Source organism: Vidua macroura, chromosome 8 (assembly GCF_024509145.1).
Source record: "Vidua macroura isolate BioBank_ID:100142 chromosome 8, ASM2450914v1, whole genome shotgun sequence".
Classification (NCBI taxonomy): Eukaryota; Metazoa; Chordata; class Aves; order Passeriformes; family Viduidae; genus Vidua; species Vidua macroura.
The window spans coordinates 10,902,108-10,926,714 of NC_071578.1; the positions used below are offsets into that span (position 1 = coordinate 10,902,108).

At 38.8% G+C, this 24,607-nt stretch overlaps 1 protein-coding gene across 1 annotated transcript in view; it reads left to right on the top strand.

Annotated features, from left to right (window-relative positions):
* The window catches only part of SORCS1 (sortilin related VPS10 domain containing receptor 1), a 260,159-nt gene that overhangs the window by 164,100 nt on the left and 71,452 nt on the right, over window positions 1-24,607 (top strand). The window contains exons 5-6 of the mRNA XM_053984129.1: window positions 6,945-7,018; window positions 20,800-20,864. Of these exons, the coding sequence (XP_053840104.1) occupies window positions 6,945-7,018; window positions 20,800-20,864 (139 nt within the window). The remainder of the gene's footprint in view (window positions 1-6,944; window positions 7,019-20,799; window positions 20,865-24,607) is intronic.

Sequence of the window (24,607 nt, forward strand, 5' to 3'; positions counted from 1 at the left end):
CATAGGTTTTAATATAATGCAAATGATGAACAATAATTTCTTTTTAAATTTAAAGCTGTGCATGTGTGCATGAAAATTCTGACACTTTGCCCTAAATTCTGCCATAGTAAGCCTTTTCTCTTCTGTTCTCATTCAAATACGGTGCACTTTTTAAACAAAAATGTGCTTATTTATTGCAGTTATCTAAGCAATTATGAATCTACTTAGTAAATTTACAACACAGCAGAAAGCCAGTGCTGGCTACCCTGTTGCCTGTAACAGAGATAGTCTTTTTCAGTAGAGAAGGGAATTAGCCTTGAGGACAGCATACTAAGTGGAGTGGTAAATTCATCATCCCTTGGACTTGAGATTGGGTGTCTTTCCAAATGATACAATCTAGTTCAGCCATCAGTTGTTGGCCTGAATAAGTCTCTCTACTGCTTGAGTTACTGGTAAAGATGGTGCAGCATCTGTTAGGAGGAGAACACACTGATAATATTAGAGGCTTCTTCTGTCTTTAATATATATATGCCAGTCATAGTCCTTTAAATACCTCCTGGTAAAAAATATGTTTCCTGTCACTTTTTTAGCATATGAGTTGAATGAACTGGGGACATCATCCTATTGCAGTTGCTTGCAAACTGCCACAAAATCAGAATACTGGATGATGTGGCTCATAGCTGACAGTGTGTGAGGAGTTATTGAGGGATAGTGGGAAGAAAGCTGAGGGTCATCTTCAGGGTGCTTTGGTGTGCTGAACATTCACAAAGCAATTGCTGTGTTGTGACCATACCGAACAACTCTGCATGGCAGTAGCATGGGGGTCATCAGGACAAGCAGCTGCAGAACTGCAGACATCACTGGTGTTTGAATGGGCTGTGAGGCAGGTATCTGACTGAAGCTTTATCACTCTGATGTGTTTCCATCAGCATTCAATAAACACCAATTATTGGGTGACCTTATTGATGGTTCTGCATGCGTGATTAATGCGTTGCCTGCAACTTAAAATGTTCAAAGTCTGTGCAGCATCCTGTGAACTTTATTGCTTCATGGATATTTAAGCTTCTTAACAGTGGAACTTACAAATAGATCAGAGATCAGAGAAGTAAATAAGTATCAGCCCTGTAGCCCATTTCTGTATGTTTTATTCTAGGAAAGAAATACATGCATGATTTCAGGTTCTTTTTTATGCATATTTTAAACACAGTTTAGAAGAGAAAAACCTGGTCTATAGTCTGATTTAGGGAATAGCAGCATGCCTCCCAACCTTTGGCTGCTCTGAAGAAGAAATGCCCTGTGCAGCAATTTCTTTAAATGTAATGTACTTTGTTTGATACCCAAGTAAGCTGCACTGGATGCACGTGGGGAACATGTGTCCATCCAAATCCCTGTTCATTCCATTTCATTCCTATTTTGAGATGTCTCTTTTGCCACTGTGAAAACTTCTTTCCCACTGTGATAATTTTTCATCCAACAGATAGAGTCAGGGCTCTATTGTCTATGCCTATATAAACATGTTCAATCTGAAGTCCTTCTCTGATGCACTAACCCCACTTCTTCTGCACAGAACTGCATAGAAAGCAAAATAAATGCAAGAGAGATTTAAATTGAGTACATCAGCAAATTGCAGCAATCCACGATGCCTTCCCTACTGCTCTTTGCTTTCCTGAGACGTTAGATCAGTTCAAAATATGGTCTTTCACAGTTTAATAATACTTGAAAAATGCTCTTATGAACAATGAGAATGATGACTGAAACCTTGTAGAAGACTAGAATTTCTTCAAATGCACCTGCATTTGTAGTAGTAGAAAAAGTAGTAGTGGTAAACTACAATTTATCAGCAATAAATTTATTCTGCATAAATGAATGAGAAGAAGAAGGACTTGCTGGCATATATTTCAAATTGTGTTGTTGCATCTTCAGAAAAAAAAAATTATCCAGTTGGACTCTGTTATGTTTATAGTTAAAGCTAAACTGCTTTTGGGATGTTGCATTCTCTGGTGAATTTGAAATTTGAGGAAAAGAAAGATCTCTCAAAATATTCATATGGTTCACCAGTGCAAAATCTGTGGCTAAGGCGCAATGATGTTTTGAGGATTTTTTTATGTGAATAAATGGTGTGTGAAGGCGTGAGGGGCAAACAGCATGAGTAGCATTAATTTTAGTCATCTCATAGAAACATGAGGAAGTGTAAGAGTCAAGAAGTCAGCATATGTGAAGAAAGTACCAGGAGCACTGACTAGTAGAAACCTTCTCATGGAATTAGAGGTGAATTTGAATCAAACCCAGTGCTTTCAAAGCTGTTCTGAGCTAGTTTTCCAGTTGCATCTGTGTTGCTTTTTTTTTTTTTGGGGTTGTTTTTTTTTTTTTTTTTTTTTTTTTTTTTTTAGGTCAATAATGTCGTATAGATTGATATTTTGGTCTGATCTCTGTCCAGGGAGAATGAGTTGAGAGTGCATGGAAACTAGAGAGGAAAAAATGAGAGACTTTTCTTTCCAGAATGTTAGACCAAAGTTGGTAAATCCAGTCAACACAGACTCCATGATGTATTCTATTATAACTTGCTCAGGAGAAATCTCTAAAGTAAAAAAAAAAAAAAAAATAATAGGAGCTACTAACTTTCTCAAAGTATTTCCCTAATGTCACTTCCAACATGCAATTTAAATCACCCTTTTCTATGTGCATAATTTTTTCTTGCATGAGATTAAATCATTGTATAAAATTTAATATCCTCATCAGCATAGGAAGCACATGGAACTGCCACATGATTCAAGATCTCTATGTGGAGAAGCACCAGAATCAAATATTTAATCCAATTATTTTAAACACTGAATGATGAAACATCATGGACACTCAGGGTCAGTTGTATCTGCAGCAATCCATAAAGGCAGTAAAGTGAAGTTGGAGGCACAAGACATTCCTCACATGACAGCTTTGGCTAGGAAAAGTCATCTGTTGAAAACAGAAGGGGTAATGGTAGGTCTTGACTGGCATAATGACCCTTCAGGTGGTATTATATCAGAATGGGTGGGTCAAATAAAACCGAGTTATTCTTAATGAAACATTTTGGAAAAAAATCATGTTTTCTTCTCATATTTTATAGAATTTAGTTGGGTTTTTTATACTGTGAAACGCAAAAGAAAAAATTAGTCAAGTCTGAAGGTGATACTGGAAAGATCAGGAAATTAGAAGGGGAAAAGAATAATACATGGCAACTGTATCCTGCTGTTACCTAGATATCCCAGAGCATTTTAAGGTGAATCTTACACTATCCCTATGAAAAACATGAGCAGCTCTTGGGCTTCTCATACAGGCTGGGAGACAAAAAAGAGGGAGGGGGAGTATCATATCATGTCTGGTGTAGATAAGGAAAGAAGTTCGGTTGTCAGATGTCAGCTTTCCCTACTCCCAGAGACAGTGGTGTCGTGTTGTGAGAGGGCTGGGGAATTGTCTCACCATTCAAAGAGTTTATTTGAATCCCTGCTCAGCCTCAGAAGGTATTTGTAACCTCAGAACAGCCTTTTCTTTTCCTTTGCATTTCTTTATTCTTACATAAATGAGGTAGGCGGTAGGTTTCTACTTCACAGAATATTAAGATTTAAAAAAGTAAAACAAAGCAAACCCAGACTGTTTAATGATTGTTACATAATCTGCATAATACACAGAAAAATAAATGTAGAAGAGAAGAAGCAAGAAGAGAATTATTCCCTGATGAACAAGGGTCAAATCTGAGAGATCAATACAAGATTTGTACTTCATAACAGTTTTGTCTCCGTGAAAACAGAAATGACAGCTTGGCCCTCGGATGAAAACATACAATAAAATTGTAATAGGTTCCTTTTCTATCTGTGCTTGAAAAATAAGTGTAGCAAAGAACATTCTCTAACTTCAGTCCAATAATGCAAATTGTCATCAGACAGCAGTGCTTGCCAAAGAAAACAAAATGTCATCTTTGAAGGGACTGCACGCACAAGGCTATCACAAGAAGTCCCTGGAGAGAGAGGGATTTTGTAACAAGAGCAAAATGCCATGCTGGGTTTAAAAAATATCCATTCAAGCACTACAATTGCTAAAAGGGGAAAAATAATCCCAGCTGTATCATAACCAATACTTGACAAAAACATAGCCTTCAAATACTTCTTTTTTTTTTTTTCAGTCCAACTGAATTAACTAGGTTTAAAAATTAATGATACTTAGAATAAAATATCTGAAAAAATCCTTACTGCAATTTTTTTAGGGGGGAGGTAGGGTGGTCGTACATAAGGTGGGGAAATCCTCCTTTGCTAAAGATACATTAGTGCTGCTTGTGCTGCTGTGAGTCAGTAAAAGCCAAAGCTGGTGCTGAGATAATGGCAGAGGATGAAAAACCTTCTAATGTCTGCTTATGAAAGTGTCTTATCAAAGACAATGAGAGCTTTGGATATGGGCTCCCAGGGAGCTGGTATTTCCCTTTGAGAGCTGTTGCCTTTTCTCACATGCTGTCTCCAGCTCACTGGGCACTGGCTTCTAATTTAACAGTCCAGCCCTGACAGTAGAATTGCTGGATCTAATTCCTACCTTTAAAACAGACTTAAAAACTCTTGCATTTCTCCTGTTATTCGCCTGAATCACGTCTTCCTCAGGGCACAGATTAGGAGAAAGCAGAGCTGTCTGGGTGCTCTGCAGAATCACAGCCTCCATCCTCATGGGAGAGTTGAAGGATGCTTCAGGTCAAGGCCCCTCTGGAAACAGGGCTGTGCTGGAAGAGCCAGAGGGAAGCTGTGGCACCGGGGCTGTCCAGCACTGGGCACTCAGTGGGGATGCAGGCAGGGAGCAGGGTGCTACACGAGCACAGAGAAAGCTTTCCAGGCTGTGATTAATTAATTCTAGGCACTGTTACTGTCACCAGAAAATTCAGAGAGGGAATAACCTGCTGGAAGTTGTGCTCAGGGAAACCAGAGAGGGATAAGGGTGAGAGATAAAAAGTGGGAAAACAAGATTCAATATGATGACTTCAGCTGTTGGAACATCAGTGTCCCTGGAAAGCTTGCATCCTGTTTATCCCTTGTCTGGAAATACAGAGATATTTGCTGAGTTTGAATTGCTCCCTGTTCTTAATTAAAGGATCACATGAGCTTTATTGAAACTTAAATTACTGTATGTCAAAGACAGTACTTAGCAGAGAATAAACTACCATGAAAAGAAAAACTTTGACATCAGTGAGATAATAGATAATAGCAATAGCTTATTGTTATGATGTTTATATTTGCTGCAATTATAAAAAAAGGTCTAGAAATGGATTTTGAGTGTGAAGGAGGGAAAATACTTCCTGTAATGGTAAAGTCCTTGAATAGATGACCTTAAATCTCTTCAAAAAGTGGTTGTTCAATGTTCCAAGAGATTTTCTTTAATTTCCAAAAATTAAAATGTTCCTTTGTTATAGTTTCCTAAAGTTTCAAATAAAAATGTATCTATAATCTTCTACTTAAGGAAAAATAACAGACTCACTGAAGTTTTAAAATTGGATGCACTTCTAGCCACAGAACTAAACTGCTTTTCCCTTTTCTTACTCTTGTTATCTTCTGTCCCCTCCACCTTCTTCCCTCTCTCTTCTTTGACAGTATTCAAGAGAAGGGGAGATGAAAGAGGTGCATTTTTAGCTTTAATATTTCAAAGTAAATTTTAACACATGCCAGTCTACTCTTTGCTAAAAAGCTATTTCAATTAGTTTCTCCATTTTCTTAAAAGTTTTTAACATAGGAAAGGTATGGATATTGGGTTTTGCATTTTGAATCAATATCCAAATAATAGACCTCAAAGTTTTTTTACATCCCAGTCTCCCAATTTTTAAAATACATTCAAATCATCTTTTTGATGAACACAAAGCTTTTAAATCATCATTTTTTTCTTCTGATATTCTCAAAGACATCCATCTTTCCTACCAATTCTCTGCCACTTCATGTTCCAAAAAAAAAAATGCCATGATTTGCACAAAAAGATTCAGGTCATCTGCATTTTATGCAAAATCTTTTAAGAGATGTCATGAAAAGAGAGATAATAGTTCAAAAAACAATGTCCAACATCTGCCTTGACAGAAAAGGGGACTGACCGAGTCTACCAGGCAAAGAAAGGAAGGGAAACAGGATGAATCTGCAAGAAAAGTGTAGGGCTGACTGCCTCTCAGTCCTTCCATGTGATAAATTTGAAGCTAAATTAAGCAAAAGAAATAAGAGAACCCAAGTGATCCTTCCCTCTACTGGCCTTCTGAGAATTACTTGATGGCAGCACTTAGGGAGAGCAGCTGTTTGTAAGTGCTCTGTAATAGTAACATTTGTATATCATTCCACAAAGACATGTCAGAGGATTTATAATACCTGTAACATGCCTTTTTGCTGACCTTTCTCAGGCTGGTTTGGTATTTATCATGGAAAGATTTTCTGAAATGATTGATGTATTTGGATATTGTTTGCGTAACCAGACGAGGAGAAGGTGTCACGTTGTCGGCAGGAGAAGGACAAGAGCAGAGGGAGGATCACACATTTCCTTGGAACAAGTTAACTATGCTATTTCAACTCATCCAGTCCTGCAAGGGAAGTCTAGACGTGTTAGAACATTTTTTTGGTGCCAGATTGACACAGCTTCCTAAGGATAGCACTGCTAATGGAAAAACAATGTTGTTATGAACATAATATTGAGGAAGGCAACTGGATGATGAATTTTCTTTCAGGGCAGGTTGCTGGGTTTACCTGTAAAATGATCCCTCAGGTACTACCGGTTGTGTCCCATATCACACATCTCAGTATTCTCTATGCCAATAAAAGGTACCACAGACATGTTTCAGCTGCCCCAGTTGTGTCCCTTTGAGACTGGGATGAATAGAAGTCCAAGACCACATTGTCTTAGAAGTGGTAGAGGGTTTTTCAGGTTAATTTCTCTGTTATCTTTGTGTTTTACTGTGATTCATGACTGTTTGTTTTTGTCCACAGTTATTCAGTTCTGTGGAGTTTGGCAGAAGATGGCTGCTTCTTCATGAGGGAGTTACACCAAACAGGTTCTACTGGTAAGAGCAAAACCCTCTTCCTGATTTCCTTGACACAACTTCCCCAGGCATACAGAGGTGTTGGAATGAGGTCTTGAAGGCAATGTGGCTGAATACAGTCTGCACTGCTGATTTGTTGAGATTAATTCAGAACTGGTACGAAAGGGGCATTATGTGTTTATATGACATTGGAATAGTGGGTCTTTGATCTAAGAGTCATGCAGAACTGAAATATGCTGAATAATAGTCTGAAGAAAGCATTGATTTAGGATGGGAGAGTGAAGAGTTCAGTCTGGTCCTGCTACAATTAAGGGACAAAGCCTGAAGTCTTGGAGGACACCAGCATTTCTGCCACAGAGAGACAGCCTCTAGAGGCTGGTGTTGTTCTTTTAATTACTGTTAGACCTGCTTAGTCCTTGAAATTGAGCATGTTTCCACTAGACAGAAATAAGTGTAACTTTGACTTACATGGAGAAGAAAGCTGAGAGATGAAGAAGACACTGAACTTTTTTTTCCCCTGCAAACATGGTTGCGTAGTCCAAATAAAATATAAGGTTTTCTTGTGTTTTGGTGTAAATCTGTGGGACTTCTCATCAATTCCTATTGGAAGCATTAGTCTTCCTGTGAGTAGAAGTGGGCTTGTGTCCTATGACTATGCCTTTAGACTATTTTTGATAAAATAGTCATCTTGAAATTGGGAGGAGCTGAACCAGTGATTAAAAGGAGATCAGCATGGTAGTTTCTAAACTATAAATTTATGTCAAGTCCACAGGTTTTGAACATAGCAAGATTCATGAGTGGTTCAGTCAAATATTTTCTTTTAATTTATAAAAGAAGGAAGAGCTCTAGGTCAAATTTACTTCTAAAGTTGAATTTATATTTGGTCTGCAAAGGATAGACCAGAGATTTTGTTTGCTGCTTCTGCTTTTTAATTCTTTCTCAGAACCTGTGTTAGCTGAAGCTATTGCAAGCTAAATTCCATTTTTAACTTAAACTCATTTCTGTGGGAGTGTCTGTATAGACAGTCACATGTATGTTTATATCACTATTTCTTTACTGCAGGACTCCTAACAGGGTCTCAAAATGTCAGATGCAAACACAGAGCTCTACACATGTTCTGTTTTTTTTTCTGGGGTAATAAAAGCAGAAAGTCACAGAAATCTGCGTACCCTGTCATTGAGACATCCAACAAAACTGTAATTGCTGAAGGTGCTCAGAGGGCTGAAAAGACTGTCCCTGTTCCTGGACCCCCATGTCCTGTATAGTACTCCAAGCCTTTTGAAGTTTCCTGTCATTGCTTACCGTTCTGGTTTATTATGAAATGAGCTGATGGATGCCTGCAGTAAGAGAAATGATGAAGCTATAATTTTCCCTTTCTGTGGAGCTCTAATTTGAAGGCCTCTTAGAACCTAACAAATAGGGGAACTTAGGCTTGGAGCTTCAAAGGCAAACAGCAAGTTAAAAGATGAAAAAATGTTCCAACCACCCATCCAATCCCCCTACAGCCATTCACAAAGCAGAAACTGCAACCCTGTATTTTCACCTTGAACAGAATGCCCCTTGCATAACACACCTCAGTGTAAGCTAGACTGTACTTTTGGTATTAAAAGTGAGAATAATACAACTTGTGGAGACACTGTTGCATCTCATTCTGGCATATTTATGATGATCATAATGACCCTAGGATAAAAGAATAATTTTAGCTGCAATTCTATGGACAGTGTCAGTCTTCAAGCACATCCACAGTAGAAAACAGCTGTGCCTGTGTGATCACAGAGAACAGCACTGGGCTTTAATATTAATTTCCATTCTATGCAGCCAGGTGCTTGAGGATACGGCAGCACTGAAATGCTGAATCAGAAGGGAAGCCCTTTGCACTCAAGGTGTGGTCACAGTTGGCTCCCCCTGCAAGAAGAGCAGAAGGGAACTGGGGCCTAAGAGGGCGCAGAAGTACAGCTGAAATCCAGATTTCTGCAGCACCATCTCTGTAGCCAGTGCTGGTGTGCAAGTTGGGTAAAGCCTTGCTCAGTGCCCTGTGATTTGTTGTTGGTTGGGTTTTTTAAATTCATTACTATATATTTTGACTTGTAAATATTCTGAGTGTAATCGACCTGAAAAGTGAGAAGACTGACTTCACTTATTCTTAAGAGCAGAAGTAAAATGTTAAGTAAAGTGTCTTGAAGTTACAACTTAAAGCAGAATGTGGGGATACTCTCTCCTATTCCTGGTGCTTTATCTAAATCAAATGACTTTGAAGGGATCAACCAGGACACAGCTGTACTGGGCAGAAAATGAGGGAAATATTCCGATATCTAAGGAAGGCTGAGTAGTTGCTTTAATACAGATTACTTCCAGTACTCTCTAAACTAGGACTTCTCTAAAATTGGAAGACACAAAGCAAGGCCTCTGGCATCAGGCCTTCTTGAGGCTGCTTTTAGTTACGCTGCTTGTTATGACAGGGAAGGTGCACCTGGAAGACTAAAGACTTTTACATGGGTTTGAATGGTTGATGAAAGCAAAATGCATTTTCCTGATTGCTCACTGATATTTTCATTGCCATTTTAGGTTGTCATGTTGTCTTGTAAATAGCTTTTGGGTCACTCAAAGTCTTGTGAATAAACTCTACTGAGCTTGCTAGTTTTAGTCTTGAGAAGGCTCTACCTGCAAACACTGTCAGAGAAGCTGTAGTGTCAGCTTTGTTTCTTGTATCTGTTACCAAGAGAATTTTCTTCTTTATTTGCTTATTTTTGGCTGCTTTGTGAAACAACTCTTCCTCCTACCACTCCAGAGAAATTTAAACCCCTGAAGAAAAACAGTCTGATGATGCTTGCTACATAACTCTGAGAAAACACTCTTTGTAGAAACAGTTCCTTGTAGTCCACATGTACTTTTTCTTCTTGCATCCTGTTTCATAAAGAGGAGCCATTAATATGAAAATAGAATATTTTTTATTCAAAGCTCTTCTGTTCCCCATTTTCATTCTTCCACCCGCAGCTCTAAGTGATGCCCTGACATCCACAGTTGTGATGAAAGAGATGTAATATCATAGAGTGGAGACTTCTTGTCTTAAAAACATCCATCAAAAAACAAAATAAAACAAATGTTGGAAAAAGACATCTGTAATTTTCTACCTCATTAAAATATTGTTAGGACACACTTGTGGCTGGTCAGGCTTTAGTGATGGGCTGCTCTAACTGATACCTCTAATAATTTCTGTAATTTGGGTATCATCACATATCTGTTTGCATAATCTAGAGGTGTGGAAGTGGTGTACTGAGGAAAATGTACTCCCCTCAGAGAGTCAACCACATATTATGTGTCAGGTGGAGACTTGGAAGAATCCACACTGCATACAGGCAGTGTATGCAGTGGCACAGCAGTTCTGTACTGTATCAACAATTTTTATGTTTTTTTTTATTATTTTTCCAGTAGCCTCTTGAGATTTTTCTGTTAAATGTACTGTGACAGAAAAATGCATGGAAGTTGTCAAGGTACTTGGTAATTCTGGAACTGTGTGCTCTGTGAAAATACCCTAATTACTAGGAAGGAATATTCTAAGCAATATTAATTCAGCAGTGTAATACAGAAACAAGTTAATATACATGTATTATTGCTGATAGCAAAGTGTTTACTAATGTAGTTGGCATTAGGGAAAGAGAATGCAGTAGATTCTAGTTAAAAGAGATTAATAAAAATGCTTTATTTAAATACTTCTGCATTTATTTTTGTGATACTTGGTGATTTTTGGTATACATTCCTAATGTGAAATTTTGCTGGTGTAGATGCTTGTTTGTAGTGAATACAAATGTGAACACAATTGGTGAACCAGTTGCACTGGGAATTGTTGGTTTTTTCTTTCCTTTTTTAGAGTGGTTCAGTCATCTAGTCAAAGTTCAATAGTGATGCTTTGTGACTTAAAAATCCAAACATCCATGGCCAGTAGTTGCAGAAAAACTGCTCAAAGTGCATATAGTCCAATACAGCCAAAATAATATAAATGCAGACATTTGTTGGTCATTGAAAGCCAGGTTTTTATTCTGGTCCTCAGATCAAGTCATGCCTTCCACCAGAAATTATTTCCTTAAAGTCAGTAAGTCATCAGAGCTGGCCCTAAAAAAAAAAAAAAAAAAAAGAAAAAGAAAAAAAAAGTTTAAAATATCATTAAAATTTGTCAAAATGTAATAGTTTTTGATCAAAATGAGACATTTTTCTGAAAAGATTCTCATCTAATTCTAATCAAAACAATCTTGAGAAAGTTGGAGGGGGAGGAAAGAAACAAAAATAAAGAAGTGTCTTAAAAACTAACATAAAATGATCAATAGAAAAGCCCAACCAGTAAATTCGATCATCAGGTTACAATCATTATCTTTATCAGTGGTATTGATTTTATTTTTTACTTGAGTGTTGTACCCAGACAAGCAAGTAGGAGAAATACAAAAATAATAGTACTCCATACTTCAAGAAGATTGGAAGGCTGTAATAACAAGGGGGCTGGAGCACCTCTCCTGTGAGGCTGAGAGACCTGGAGATGTTCAGTCTGGAGAAGAGAAGGTTCTGGGAAGACCTTAGAGCACTTTCCAGTGCCTGAAAAGGGCTACAAGAGAGCTGGAGAGGGTCTTTTGCCAAGGACATGGAGGGATATGACAAGGGGTAATGGCTTCAAGCTGAAAAAGAGCAGGTCTAGATTAGATATTGGGAGGAAATTCTTTCCTTTTGGGGTGGTGGGGCATTGGCACAGGTTGCCCAGAGAAGCTGTGGAAGTTGGAAATGTTGAAGGCCAAGTTGGATGGGGCTTTGAGCAACCTAATTTGTGGAGGGTGTCCTTGCCATGGCAGGAAAACTGGAACTAGAGATGATCTTTAGGATCCATTCCAACCCACATGATTTCCAGTAGCATCACATGTCCACGATGTTAATGATTCCCTGAAGAAATTAAAGGAGATATGTCAGTTTGGTAAGACATGTTGCTAGGTCTCCACTCAGTCTTATGTTTTTCTGAGTATGAGCAGAAGAAAATGGAGGCAAACACTGTAAAATAGTAAGCCAACCAAAATTTCCATCAAATAATACAAAAATATGTGCACACACTGAAGAGGAGAAAAGCCTGTAAGCAGTTGGGAGGACAGATAAGTAGATAGGGCTATATTTGTGTTTCTTTTATGAGTAGTAGCAAAGAAAGTTAATGTTCACAGTATAATTATAGAGTATATATATTTTCTTTTTCAGAGGAGGCTGGAGACTGTATTTTAAAAGCTCTGACTGTGTTCACTGGAGCAGCTGAAAGAGCTGAAAATCAAGGGGATGAGGTGTCAAAGCCCTGTTAAAAACTTCATTATATTCAAGCACTTGGAGCAAGCTGGGTGCACTGTCCCAGTGTTTCTGTCAGTTCTTGGCTTGGTGAGATTTGCACACCCACCCAGGTGGGCTGAGGCAATTTAAATGCCTCAGTGCCTGGGCTGTGTACAAATGATGCTGCGTATGGCTGAACAAGACCTTTTAATCACTGCAGGGCAACTGCTGGAAGCTGATGGGAAAAATGCCAATCAAGGTGCATTGTGACAGCCTGTCCAGAAAATCATCCACTTGATCTAACACACAAGCCTTATTCAGTGAATTGAAGGGAAGAAATTTCATTTAAAATGTTATTTCATAGCTTAAATATGGTGTTTATGGGTACATGCCAGAGAAACCCACGACAGTTTTCAGCAGGTGTGAATGAAGTAAATGTTCATCTGATTGGGCCTTTTGGGACCCAGTCTGGTTGATGCATAGGTTGGTGTGTTTTAGTTTTCCCAATTTAGCAGCTATTTCTTAAAAAAAACATCCAGAGATACTGTATAAAGGAGTACAGACTCCCATGAGCTTCAGCTTTTCTACATCATCCACTTTCCCTCGTTAAAGTTCTGCAGAAGTAGTCAGGCATCCATTCACCACGTTCAAAATCTTGATTTGGGGGCTAGCCAGTAACAGGAGCCCGCAGTGCTGTGCAGGACTCTGGAACGTGTCAGTCTCCAGCAGGCATTGGACTAAGCAGCTCTCTAAGATTTCTCTGTGTGCACCTATAAAGGACAGACCTTGAGAAGGTGAAGCAGTGCACAGGTAAATCACCTGTGGATTTGTCTAGATCTGTGTCAGGAAGGTTGCTGTGTTCTCTGGTATGTTAGATGAGCAGCATACTGTATTACTTTCCACTCCTGCTCTAAGTGACTTGCTGGCCTCCTCTGGAGCTGCCTGACTGGGCCACAGCACTACAAGATGGGAGAGGCACGGTCTTAACACAGTAGGAAATTGTGATCCTATTAGACTGTACCAGCAGAGAAACTGTAAATCAAGTAGGTTTGGTTCATGACGTCAAGAAGGGGAGCTCAGAGGCTATAACAAGAGGGTACTTTCCTCCTCCTTTCTCTTCAAGCCAGCTTGAAGTCTTAAGTTTCCTGCAATATAAGAAAAAGAGATATAGGATTGAAGGGCTATCTTAAAATCAGGATCTAGTCCTGGTTAACTGAATTTTATCCACTTAGTTTAGTTCCTCATTTTAAGACATTCCTCCCACCCTATGTTACCAGCAATAGACAGCTACCTCCTGAGAATTTGCATCCATCTATTTCAGAGTTTTAGCTAAGTTTCCTCTCTGGAGCTTCCCACGGAGAGCTGTGGTGGTACAGCAGCAGGGGAGAAGGCTTCCTTGGCTGCTGCCCTCAAAGTTGCGGGGTATGTAGACCGCAGAGTGTGGAAGGGTGTGGGTCATTATGCACTAGGGCTCTAAAAAGTCGTGGGATGGTGAGAGTGAAAGTGACTCCCCACAGCCTGAAAGTCTCACCAGTACCCCCAGTTACCTACTCACCTGTTTCAGTGTTAGCAGCAGCAGCCACCTGCTTTTCTGGGTCAGTGCTGTGAGGTGGCACAATTAGGAGAAGTTGGGCTTTACTCACTGCACTGCTGTTTTCTATCACTTCTAAAGAAAGGGTGATAAACTGACTAAAGCAAACGAATAGAATGGATTTGGCCCAGCGGCTGCCAGTTGAATTGCACCAAACTGTATAATTTCATGTGATAGGACAATGTGGGAAAAAATTGTGCAGAATAGTGCAGAGATGGAGCAGGGGAAAACTAATTAAATTATGGTCAGAGGAGATTTATTAGCCAGATGTAAAGAAATGAATTGCTGATTTATGCCTATGTGGAATCTGTCCGTGTTTCTCAAACACGTCAGGAGGATGTGGTTAGGAGATGTTAAATCTAGAAAGTAGTCTTTAAAGTATGTTCCAGGAATAGTAAAATCTCTGAAATTTCACATAATAGGGACTGAGCTAAAGAAACCAGAAGAATTGCCTCCCACACTAAGCTCTCTGGGGCAGATTCACTGACCTCTGCAAGCAAAAAAAGGAACAGAGAGTATCTGCAAAGTCTTCATGGAGTCAATATAGTAGTAAAAGAAAAAGGAGCCTGGAGGACTCTCAGGCTCTATTTTTGTCTCTGCCACATAGCAACTGTGTGATCTTGGTCAAATCAATGAGGCCCCTGTGCTCTTGACTAATCAGTGAAGTTTATCTATAAAGCTGAGAACAAAAATTTTCCTCAGCCCCTATTTCTAACTTGGTCTGCTTGTCTTGTACTTTTCCATAGGTCTTGAACAAATCAGTACCATGCAGAGAAGGTTACTTAAAGGTTGATTGTCAAGTGCTTTTGTATCTTTGGACAAAAAGCTCCCTGTTCAGTGCTACATGTTACTATTTTTATGAATGGCAATTAGAATTTAGTGTTGTAGAAACATCAGTGAGACCAAAAAATTGATGCTACCGAAGACAACATGGGCGTCATCCACTGTTGTTTTCATTCTGTCCTTTAAAACAAAACCAAAAACCTGCCATTCAGTGAGCTGGGGGAAGGTGTCAGTTTTTTGACATGAAGTGACAGATATGTCCAGAGGAAGTGGAGGAGCTGGTTTTGCATTGGCAAGATTTACGATAAGAGATTCACATGAGTGCTGAGGCTAAAGGAAGATAAATCCCTAAAGGCAAATTCTAACAATAATTGAATTACAAAGCCATTATCATGTGCTGAACAAAGCAACTTTATAGCTTTATTGTGACAGGATAAAGCTTGTTAGAATATTTATGCTCATAGGACAACTTTGGCATAAGGATCTTTAGGAGTACATTCCCTCTTCCACATGACTGTTGCAGCTAGTTAGTCTTTCTGTGTATGTGGAGATGGGGATTTGCTCAAATTGGGACTAGGAAGAGGGATTGCTGAGGGTCAGGAGGCATCTTAAATATATAGCTTGTTAAGAACAAAGCCATCTGCGAAATGCAGCTGAGACACATAAGCATTTTTCATGCTGAGTAGTCAAACTAGATTTTCCAAGCAATGTCACTTTTCAGTTTGGCGCTGTACTGCAGCCACCTCTGAGCTACTCCCAGTCAGCACTGATAATCTCAAAATGGCCAGAACTGTGTGGATCTTGTCCCATCCACCTTAGTAGAGACATGCTGTTATGCCATTTGTCTGCCAGCCTTTGCTGCATGAACAAGTCATACCTGTTTACCCCCAAAGCAGGTGAGGTATGGTCACAGGAATCCTAATTATGCATTTGGTTACTTCCTCTGAGACACAGAAAATCTGCATAAGGCCTCTATGTCCATATAAAGAAGGAGGGACATTCACACTTGTTCTGTCTGTGAAAAGGACATGGCAGCATTAGGCATTCTGGGCCATTTGCATCAAAGTCTATAAAATAACAATGTCTTCTACTACCTGTCTTAAAAGATGTTTGTTCTTTGCTGCTGTGAGCATGTATGATACAAGAAATACATATGAAAAGATTGTAATTGAGTTTCTTGTGCATATAGTCTCAGATACAGTGTGTCTGTGTCTGAAGTCAAGCATCCAAAACCAAAGTCACCCAAAGCTGCTTTCTAGAATGCGCAAATCCTTGAGATGCAGTCCTTATTGTCTGGTGTTTTGTGTTCATTGTTTATGAAAAAATGGTAGTTTGAAATTAGGTGCAGCAAGTAGAAGCTTTTGCTTTCTTCACAATGATGCCTTTTTGCAGTTCTGAGTGGTCTGACTGCCTTGCAAGCCTCATCAGTTCCCAGCATCCATAAACAATTGCTTTTGTCCCTGGAAGTGAAAAAAGATAGAAGAGGTGGAAACCCCAGGATAACAGGGTCTCTATTGAATTTTCTTGGCTCAGAGGAGCTGACGGGCCAAGGAAGCCAAGGTTTTAGAAATGTTTCAGACAGAGAAGATGGCAAGGGGTTGGTCACTACAGAAATATGCCAACTAGCATTTACTGTGCAATGGGCAGTGCCAAGCTGCTTTTGTTTAGTTCAGCCTAGTTCCAAACCAGGGGATGATTTGGGGTCTTTTCCCTGTGCTGCTTCTCACGGTGGATGTGGAATCTGCATTCAGAGCAATTACTGTGCTGCAGCCAGTGGTATCGATTTGTGAGGCTCTCAAGTGCAGATAACTACTTAGCAGGCTTGATACTGATTAAAATTTTAGGAAGCAACTTTATAATAGGACCATGGGGGTCCTAAATTTTTCAAAATGTAAGCATCTTCAGTGTAAAGGCAGTGGAGTCACTGCCTTGCACTCCCTTTGGCTTTCTAAATCCTCCTTTTCCCAAAAGATTTTTTTCTTTTCCTTTTTCTTTTTTCAAAACATCCAGACAATTATTCCAACAAAACACTTAAAGTTAATCACAGAAATACAATAGGTACCATTCAACAGAAAGCATTGCATGGATATCCCTGGTGTCCTTAAGTTTCTGGGAGTATTACAGAAAGCCTGAGATTAAAGGGATGGACAAAGGACATGCTGGCATTTTACCACAAAGTGAAAACATAGACTGAGGCAAGAAGAAAAGTTAGTGGGTATATGATTGTTTGGTCTTTGAGAAGAGATGCTGAAAGGTAAGAATGGATTTGAGAAATATGAGAAGAAAGCACTGCCAGCATAGCGAACAGAAGTTGCTCAGAAAAGGGAATGGCAAATTTAGGACTATTGTTTATTTTTAGATTTCTGAGAGAAGTCAGTAGCTAAGTGGGTCCCAGAATGTTCATCTGTCCCCCTGTTGTTTGTAGGGTGCTTGATTTATCAGTTGTTGAGCACACAGCACTCTTCCTCATCTGCCTTGTATTGTCCATGTTGCATTGACTATGTGCACAAAAGATAATGAAGCACAGTGGGCACTTGTATTAAGTTAGAAACATGAGTTGGAGGCTTTGGTGCTCTCTTGGGCCAATCCAGCATGTAATTTCCTTCTTCCACTGTGAAGCTTGGTTGTTTTTTTTTTTTTTTTTTTTTTTTTTTATTATTTTAGTTTTGGTTTAAGAACCTTCCAGTCTGGTTGGGAATGGAATTTCTTTGTAATCATTTATTCATTCTTTTTCATATTGACCCCATGGGTTTAAAACTTTTACTTAATAATACTCAGGCATAGAAGTTTCTCAACTTCTAAGGATAATGCTTTTTTTTTGTTTGTTTTTTTCCCAGCCAAATGAAGGAGACAAGAAAACCCACTGATAGAATAGCTGGATGCTTGGTAGTGTTGTGATTGATTTGGTTGACATACTAAAAATTCAAGAACTCTGATATATATCCTACAGTTCCTAACACCTTTTTTTCCAGTAGATGTTTTAGGAACAGATTGTCCTATACATGTGAAAGGATATGTCTGTCTTCCTAGAGAGAGCATGTTCTCAGGGGCTGTACAACCAAAAGCACAATATTTATCTCCTGTATATGCTCACTGTGGTCAAAATTGCATTTCTGAATGTCTCTTAGACTTTTATAGAGTTAAAAATTAGGCTGATGTAAGCTATATAAAACATTTCTCAAAAAGAAAAGGACTGCTCAGGACATTCAATTACTCCTTTAATTGCAATCCATAACTCATCTGTAATTTGTGTTTTTAAAATTAGGTAATAAACATATTTCAGGTCTGTTGTGTTTCCTACTTTGGGACCTTTATGTGATCACATGTGGGTGTCTGTCGTGTGGGTGTCCAGACATCTTAAATTCAGTGGAGAGAAACAGGCCTTTCTAGTAGATAAATAATATGAATTTATCATAAATTCATGAGAATTTATGATAAATTCTCATAAAGTCGTATCTAACACTGTTCAGCTGATCCATAATGCAAAACTGCCTGTTTCATCTCTCTGCCTGCAAAGAGAGTTGAGTGTGATTAGTTCAGAGTTAAATATCTGTGATCTGGGTAAGATGAGTATTACTTTATGTGGCTTTTCAGGTGGTATGGAGAGATGTATAAAGAAATATCCTAGGGCTACCATGGAACAAGACAGCATGATCCAAAAAAATGTGCCATTACAAAAATGCTGGTCAGTAAGCTCTCAGCAGAATCCAGATGGAAGTGATATGTTTATGGCTGTCAGCTCTGTACAGTTAATAATGATTTGAGCAGATGTGTATTTGTATTTTGCTTGCTCTTTACAACTGATTTTTCATGTTGGCATTTAATAATATGGGCCTGACCATGACTTTGTGCTGTCACAAATAAATAAGCCAATTGTATATCAAAGCAGTGAAATGTGTATTTTCTAATGTAGGGAGAAAGATCTGGCAGATAGGAAGTCATGGATATGGCTCTTGACTATACCTCAGATGTCCTATTTGACTTCAGGAATTTCCTCCTCTGGACCTTACTTTTCATCCTTGTCATCACATTTCTAAGTTGCAGGGGTTAGGAGACATCAAAAGAAAGGAAGTCCTGGAGGTTTGTCACCTGTGTTTATCAGCTGTGTTTCAGCTGTCCTTGTTCTGTACCCCTTGGGACGGTTGATGGCTTAATTCTACCTTGAATTGAAGCTGCTACAGTCCCAATACTGGCTGGTGTAGTATGAGACTAATATGCAGGTGACTGACTACTTTCAGGGCTTGAGGGGTCCAGATCTTTGTATGCTGCTCTTAAGGCACCTAAAAGTAAATTATGGCTCATAAAAGTGGCTCTCTTTTCCTGAGAAGGTGCAAAAGATGTTTCTCTTGGGGTCAGAATAGCACTTTGAGGAGGAAATTCACAAAACACCTGAGTGTAGACTCACTTGCTTTGCTGGATGAGCATGATTGTTGCGCTCTTAAAAATATTCAAATTTGTGGAATCTATTCCTCGTTTCTTTGGAAAGTTCACATCCCCATGGAGGTGTGTGAGGTCAGGAGGAGGAATGAACTGACAAAGCTGTACTATGTCTTCTGCAATAGCCCAGGTGGGCTATTCCAGTATTCCAGTTCCAGTATTTAAATCCCACTTAAATAAACAAGAATAAATATGCTAGCTTTGTCCTTCTGCAGTTTTTTTTTTAGTGTTTTTTGTCACTGGCATCTGTCTATCTTGAACTGAATTGTAATGACCAGGCCCAGCATTTTGGCCCCAAATCTGCTGATCATAGCAGGCATCATAAAAATGCCCTAGGAAAGTGCTTCCTTCCCCCCTCACTTGGTGTCTATTACCAGGAAGCAGAGATTTGAAGTGGAAGCTGAATGTTTAAGGAACACCTTGCCACAGACTTTATTAAAAATGGAGAAGATGTAAAAGCAATGCTGGTTCAGAGTATTTTCTGAACTTCAGTCCCCAACAAAGGAGAACAAAACCTTTTCTAGGTAGTGAATTGCTATATATTTTGTCAAGCAAAGGTAAGGATTAATCAGGACACAGTCTTGTTAACATTTTTATAATAGTTATTAGTTAATGCACATTATGATTAAGCACTGGAGGTGCCTCTGATTGCAGTCAGTGGGAACTGAATTAGGGTCTAAATCACTGTTTGAATCTCTCTTCTGATTTCCTGAAAAATAATGAGGGTTTGAAGAGAACACCTAATTTTTCTGTCACTGGAAATGAATGGGTGTCTTCCCTCATGCTGCCATTAACCAGGAGGTGAGGCAACTAACAAGGAACTGGTTGTTTAACCCTTAGCTTTAATCCAGGGTTATGACTGGTTTGATAGGATGAAGACCAGAAACAAGGCTGATTGTCAGAGATGCTGCTGAGGCAGCTGTACAGTGGGATTGGCACACAGAGCAGTCATGTATCATCAGCCTGTCCATCAAACCACTGGCCATTTGGACTCTTCCAGGGAATTGATGAGGCCACCAGTGCCAGGCCAGGGGAAACTCAACAATGGAAGCAAAGTTTAATTCCATAAACTCCTTATTTGCAGTGCTCAATGCCTTTACTTTGTTACTTGTTAATTCAGAGGGAACAAACAGTCATTTTCAATGTGACACATCTTTTATTAATGGAATACTGTTTTTATTAGATCAGAAGTGATAAAATGTCTCAGGATAAAATGAATTTTTAAAACTTCTTAATTAATGAGGGAACATTGATCATTAAGAGTGTCAATTAAGCAAATGTGCATAAAATGTCCAATATAAAGGAACAGCTATAATTAGTATGCTGGCAAATGCTATTATCCCATCAATTAAAATCTTCTGTATTCCACCCTGAACTGAAATGCATCCTTCTGACCAAACCAGGAGAAACATCACAATTTCATGTGCCAACAAGAACAGGAACAGGTCTCCAGGTAGAAAGAAGTGAAGGGATGAGAAATAAAGAACTCATAAGTACAATGACATTTATTAGATAAAATGGTAGATTTTTTTTTTAAATATTCAAGTTCATTTTAGGGAAAACTCCAAAATTCTTTCAAAATTATCAGTTCTTATTTGTGAGTATGAGTTTATGTTCAGCTAAACAGGATATCCTTTGAAAGCAATTTCTCAGCCATTCATATGTTGTTTTTAATGCCCTTGTCTCAATCTTCCTTTTACAGGTCTATGATGGGGAATGGAAGAGAGCCTGACCTTGTGCACCTGGAGGCAAGGACACTGGATGGTCGTAAGTACATCAGCTTCCAAATATTGTGTAATACTGGGCTCTCCTCATATTCTTGTAACTATACAATACAACAATAGAAATTTCACTTATTTTAGTGATTCAGTCATGTAGTATGAGGAGTTTGGCTGTTCCAGTTTAGGTCTGTCAGAAGAGAAGCCTTTCCAGCAAGGCAAAAAGGAACCAGGCTGTGAAAGGAGCTGAGGATATGGTAAGGAAGAATAGGTGATAAGCAGTAACTTGGCTTACTACACACACCACTTTTATTTCTTCTTACATGATTTTTGTTGATGGGAACATTGACACTGAAGAGAAGTTCCTGGGTCACAAAGTCTAGCTGCTGTTTGTTCACACAGTACATAACATCACCTTGTTCATAGCTTCATAGTTTTAGCAGACCTGGATACTCTGCCTAAGGTACTACCTTTGAAAATACCCAATTAGAAACCTTTTAATGACCAGTCTGAGTGTATTCTTCACTGTTACCGCATGTCCTGTCCTTGTCCTTCACTTTCATCAGCTTCTTTCCCTCCCTCCCTCTCTGCTTTGCCTCTTGAGGTGGTTTTTTCTTTTTTTTTTTTTTTTCCTATTCCAGGAGCCTCCTTTACCTGCAACTCCAAAATATATTCCTAATTGGCTGTCAATTCTCTCAGGCACCCTCAACCACCCACTGGCTTTTTCTCCTCTCATCCAGGCTTTCTCAAGGTTTATCTGTGAGCTCCACTGCCTTTGCAGATCTTTCTCCATGGATTTCTTTTCCACAACATTGGATTGCCTCAGGCAGGCAGGAATGCTCATCAGCTGCCAGAGATCCATTCATTTTAATTCCATATTGTTTCCTCAGTAAATAGCAGTTTTCCTGCAACATACCAGGAAAGTTTTTACCATTTGCAGTACAGAAGTTTTAATGATGCCTTCAATTAATTATTTTTTAAATTGATAAATTCCCCCTTGAATTATACGCTCAAATGCCATGGTGCTACTTAAAATGTGCATTTTGTCATTGGAAAATTAAAAAATATCTGAAAAGCTAATTGTAAGGTATTCTGGTTATTAACTTAGGAAATTTAACTTGAAAGAGAACTTTTTGGAATATGAATTTTGAAAAGAAACAGTTGCGATAGAAACCATAAAGTTTTAAAGGTCTTTTCATTTCAAGATATGTAGGATTAGTGACAGTGAAAGAATGTATTATCTCTATTTCTTATAATTTGTGATCTGTGATTATTATTTCTCCCCTCAATTTCACTTACTTGATGTGGCAGCAAGGCTGGGAACATGAGGCTTTCTATTTCTTGGGACATGCTAAAAGTAAAAGCTTCTAACAGGACAGTGTCTATTTTAGCACAAAATACTACTGTTAGAAGTCATTAAAAACTTGAGGTCATTGAGATGAAGTACTACACATGATGTTTAGGGAGCTGTATTCTGGTGATGCATTTGAGGGATATTCATTTCCCAGTGGGCATAGAACAACCTTAGTACTGGGCTCTCCTTGCTAAACACCAGTAACTCTCTGTCTCTGCTTTTTGATTATGGTCTGTCTGTGCACTTAATTTATTGTGCTTATGTACATAATGTAAAATGTTTGCAAGGACCAAAACAAGAGTTCCTCAGCAGGCATAAATCAGTTTAACTTCAGTGGCGTTGAATTACACCTGCTGAGGATCTGGCTAGCAATATTGCTCTTGAGTGCACGTTCTCCCTACGTTTTTCTTTTTTTTTTTTTTTTTTTTTCCCTTGGGATCCAGAAAAAACGTGGACTCCTGAACAAACTGTGTCTAATCAAAGTAGGGTGCAGGTAGTGATGAGCAAGCTGAGTACAGCCTGCTCAGTTTAGGTCTGTTGGTGGAGACAGATTTGCAGGGCTAATTGCTGCCTTTTATGGCTTTCATCCTGTTGTGTAAGTTTCCGAGAGCACCACACAAATTTTCATCTTGTGGAATGTGATGCTTTTGTTTATTTTTCAAAGGCTCCAGGCCCAATCCATATCAATCTGGGGCTGAGAGCATGGTGGTAAAACTGTTTTTTCTGGTTGGAAGAAGTTCCTATGAATGTTATCTCACATTTCCATTTGTACACTTGGGTGTCCCTGGTGTTTCGCTTTGATTTTGGAACAGGATTAAAGGCAAGCCAGCAAAGTCAGCAGGAATTGTGATTCTTTTATTTATTTTTTCTTTTTTTTCTTTTTTTTTTTTTGGGTCTGGCTTCAGGGCAACACCCCAGTAAGACAATTAATCCCCTATGGTTCTTAATCACACAATAAGCTTCTCTTTGTTACATTCACCACCACAGCCAGCAGGCAGGGTGATGGTGGAAGTTAAATCTAGGTTTGCTCAAATGCAACCTAAAGTGCTTTCAGAAGGTATAAACTTAATGACACATGGGGTTCAGGTTTCTGAAGAATACACAATATCCTAAAATTAACAGGCTTATCTGATTTGAGCTTGGTAGGGTTATCCCAGTAAGGTCTGATTCAAGCTAATTAAATGGGAAGTAATTTTTTATTCAAGTGGTGCCTACAGAGGAATCCAGACTGTTGGTGAAAATTAGAAAGATGGATTCCTACAAGGTATTTGGAGACTAACTGGGTACCCACTGGCCCTCCAGAGAAAGGTAAAACTGACTCAGAGGATGTCTAAATGACAGTTTCTATAGTCAGTAAAACAACTATTACATTTATGAGCCATGCATTTGCTTTTGTAGATAAGAGACCAATTTATTTAAAGTTTTTAATTTTTTTTAAATGTGGATAAAAGAAGCTAAGGGATTTTCTAATGTGCTGGCAAAAATGTAGAGAGCTCTTGATATTTAAGAAGTAGTTTTGTTTCCTTTGCTTTTCTTCTGCTGTCTTGATTTACATAGCAGCTTTTGCTACTGAAAGATAATTTAGGTGCTGCTGTGATGCAGGTAAGACCAAAGTCTCACCTGGGGCCAGCAGACATGTTCTGCTTGCTGATCCACAGGGACTGAGCATCTGGCCAATAGTGCCTGAATCACAGAATTGCACTAGAACTTTAATTTCTGTTTTCACAGGAAATTGCTGGGAAGAATAAAACAATCACTGTTGTGGAAAAAATGAGTAGGCAGCCTAGCCTGGCAGTCTTTTCCTAACGTAGTTACAGTGGTGAATTAATTCCTGTAGTTCCCTAAACCTGTGCAGTGATTTTTTTTTCTTTTTCTTTTCCTGATTGTGATTAGTTTTTTTCCTGATCATGATTAGTATTTGTCCTGGAGAATGACATCTGTTAGTTTCTCTCATTATAGCTTTATTCCAGACCTGGTGGAGGATATACTTCCCTATGTAAAGAAAGATTTCTGATGCTAACATGCAATGAAGAGTAGCAGCAGGATAAAACTAGATTTGTAAGTAGTTAGTAAATGGGATGGTTTCATTTCACTGATCTTCATTACTGGTTAATTGCTTTGCAGTTGCTGAGTCCTGGAGAGTTGTCAGCATATTCCCACACCATGCATGTTTCACAAATCAACATTCAGACCAGATGGAAATGTATAAAGAACAGTCATTTTGTGTGTTTCTCAAAAAAAAAAAAAAAAAAAAAAAAAAAAGATTAAAGTATGGGAGAACATTTATTTAAACTGTGGAATTCATTGCCATGGGAGGTTGTGAATGCTGAAGATGTACCTGCACTGCTAAGGCAATCTAGACTTGTTTTATTAGTCTCTGAGGGAGAGGGGTTACAGGCCTGGGTCTTTCAGTGAATTGTGTCACTACCATGTTCTTA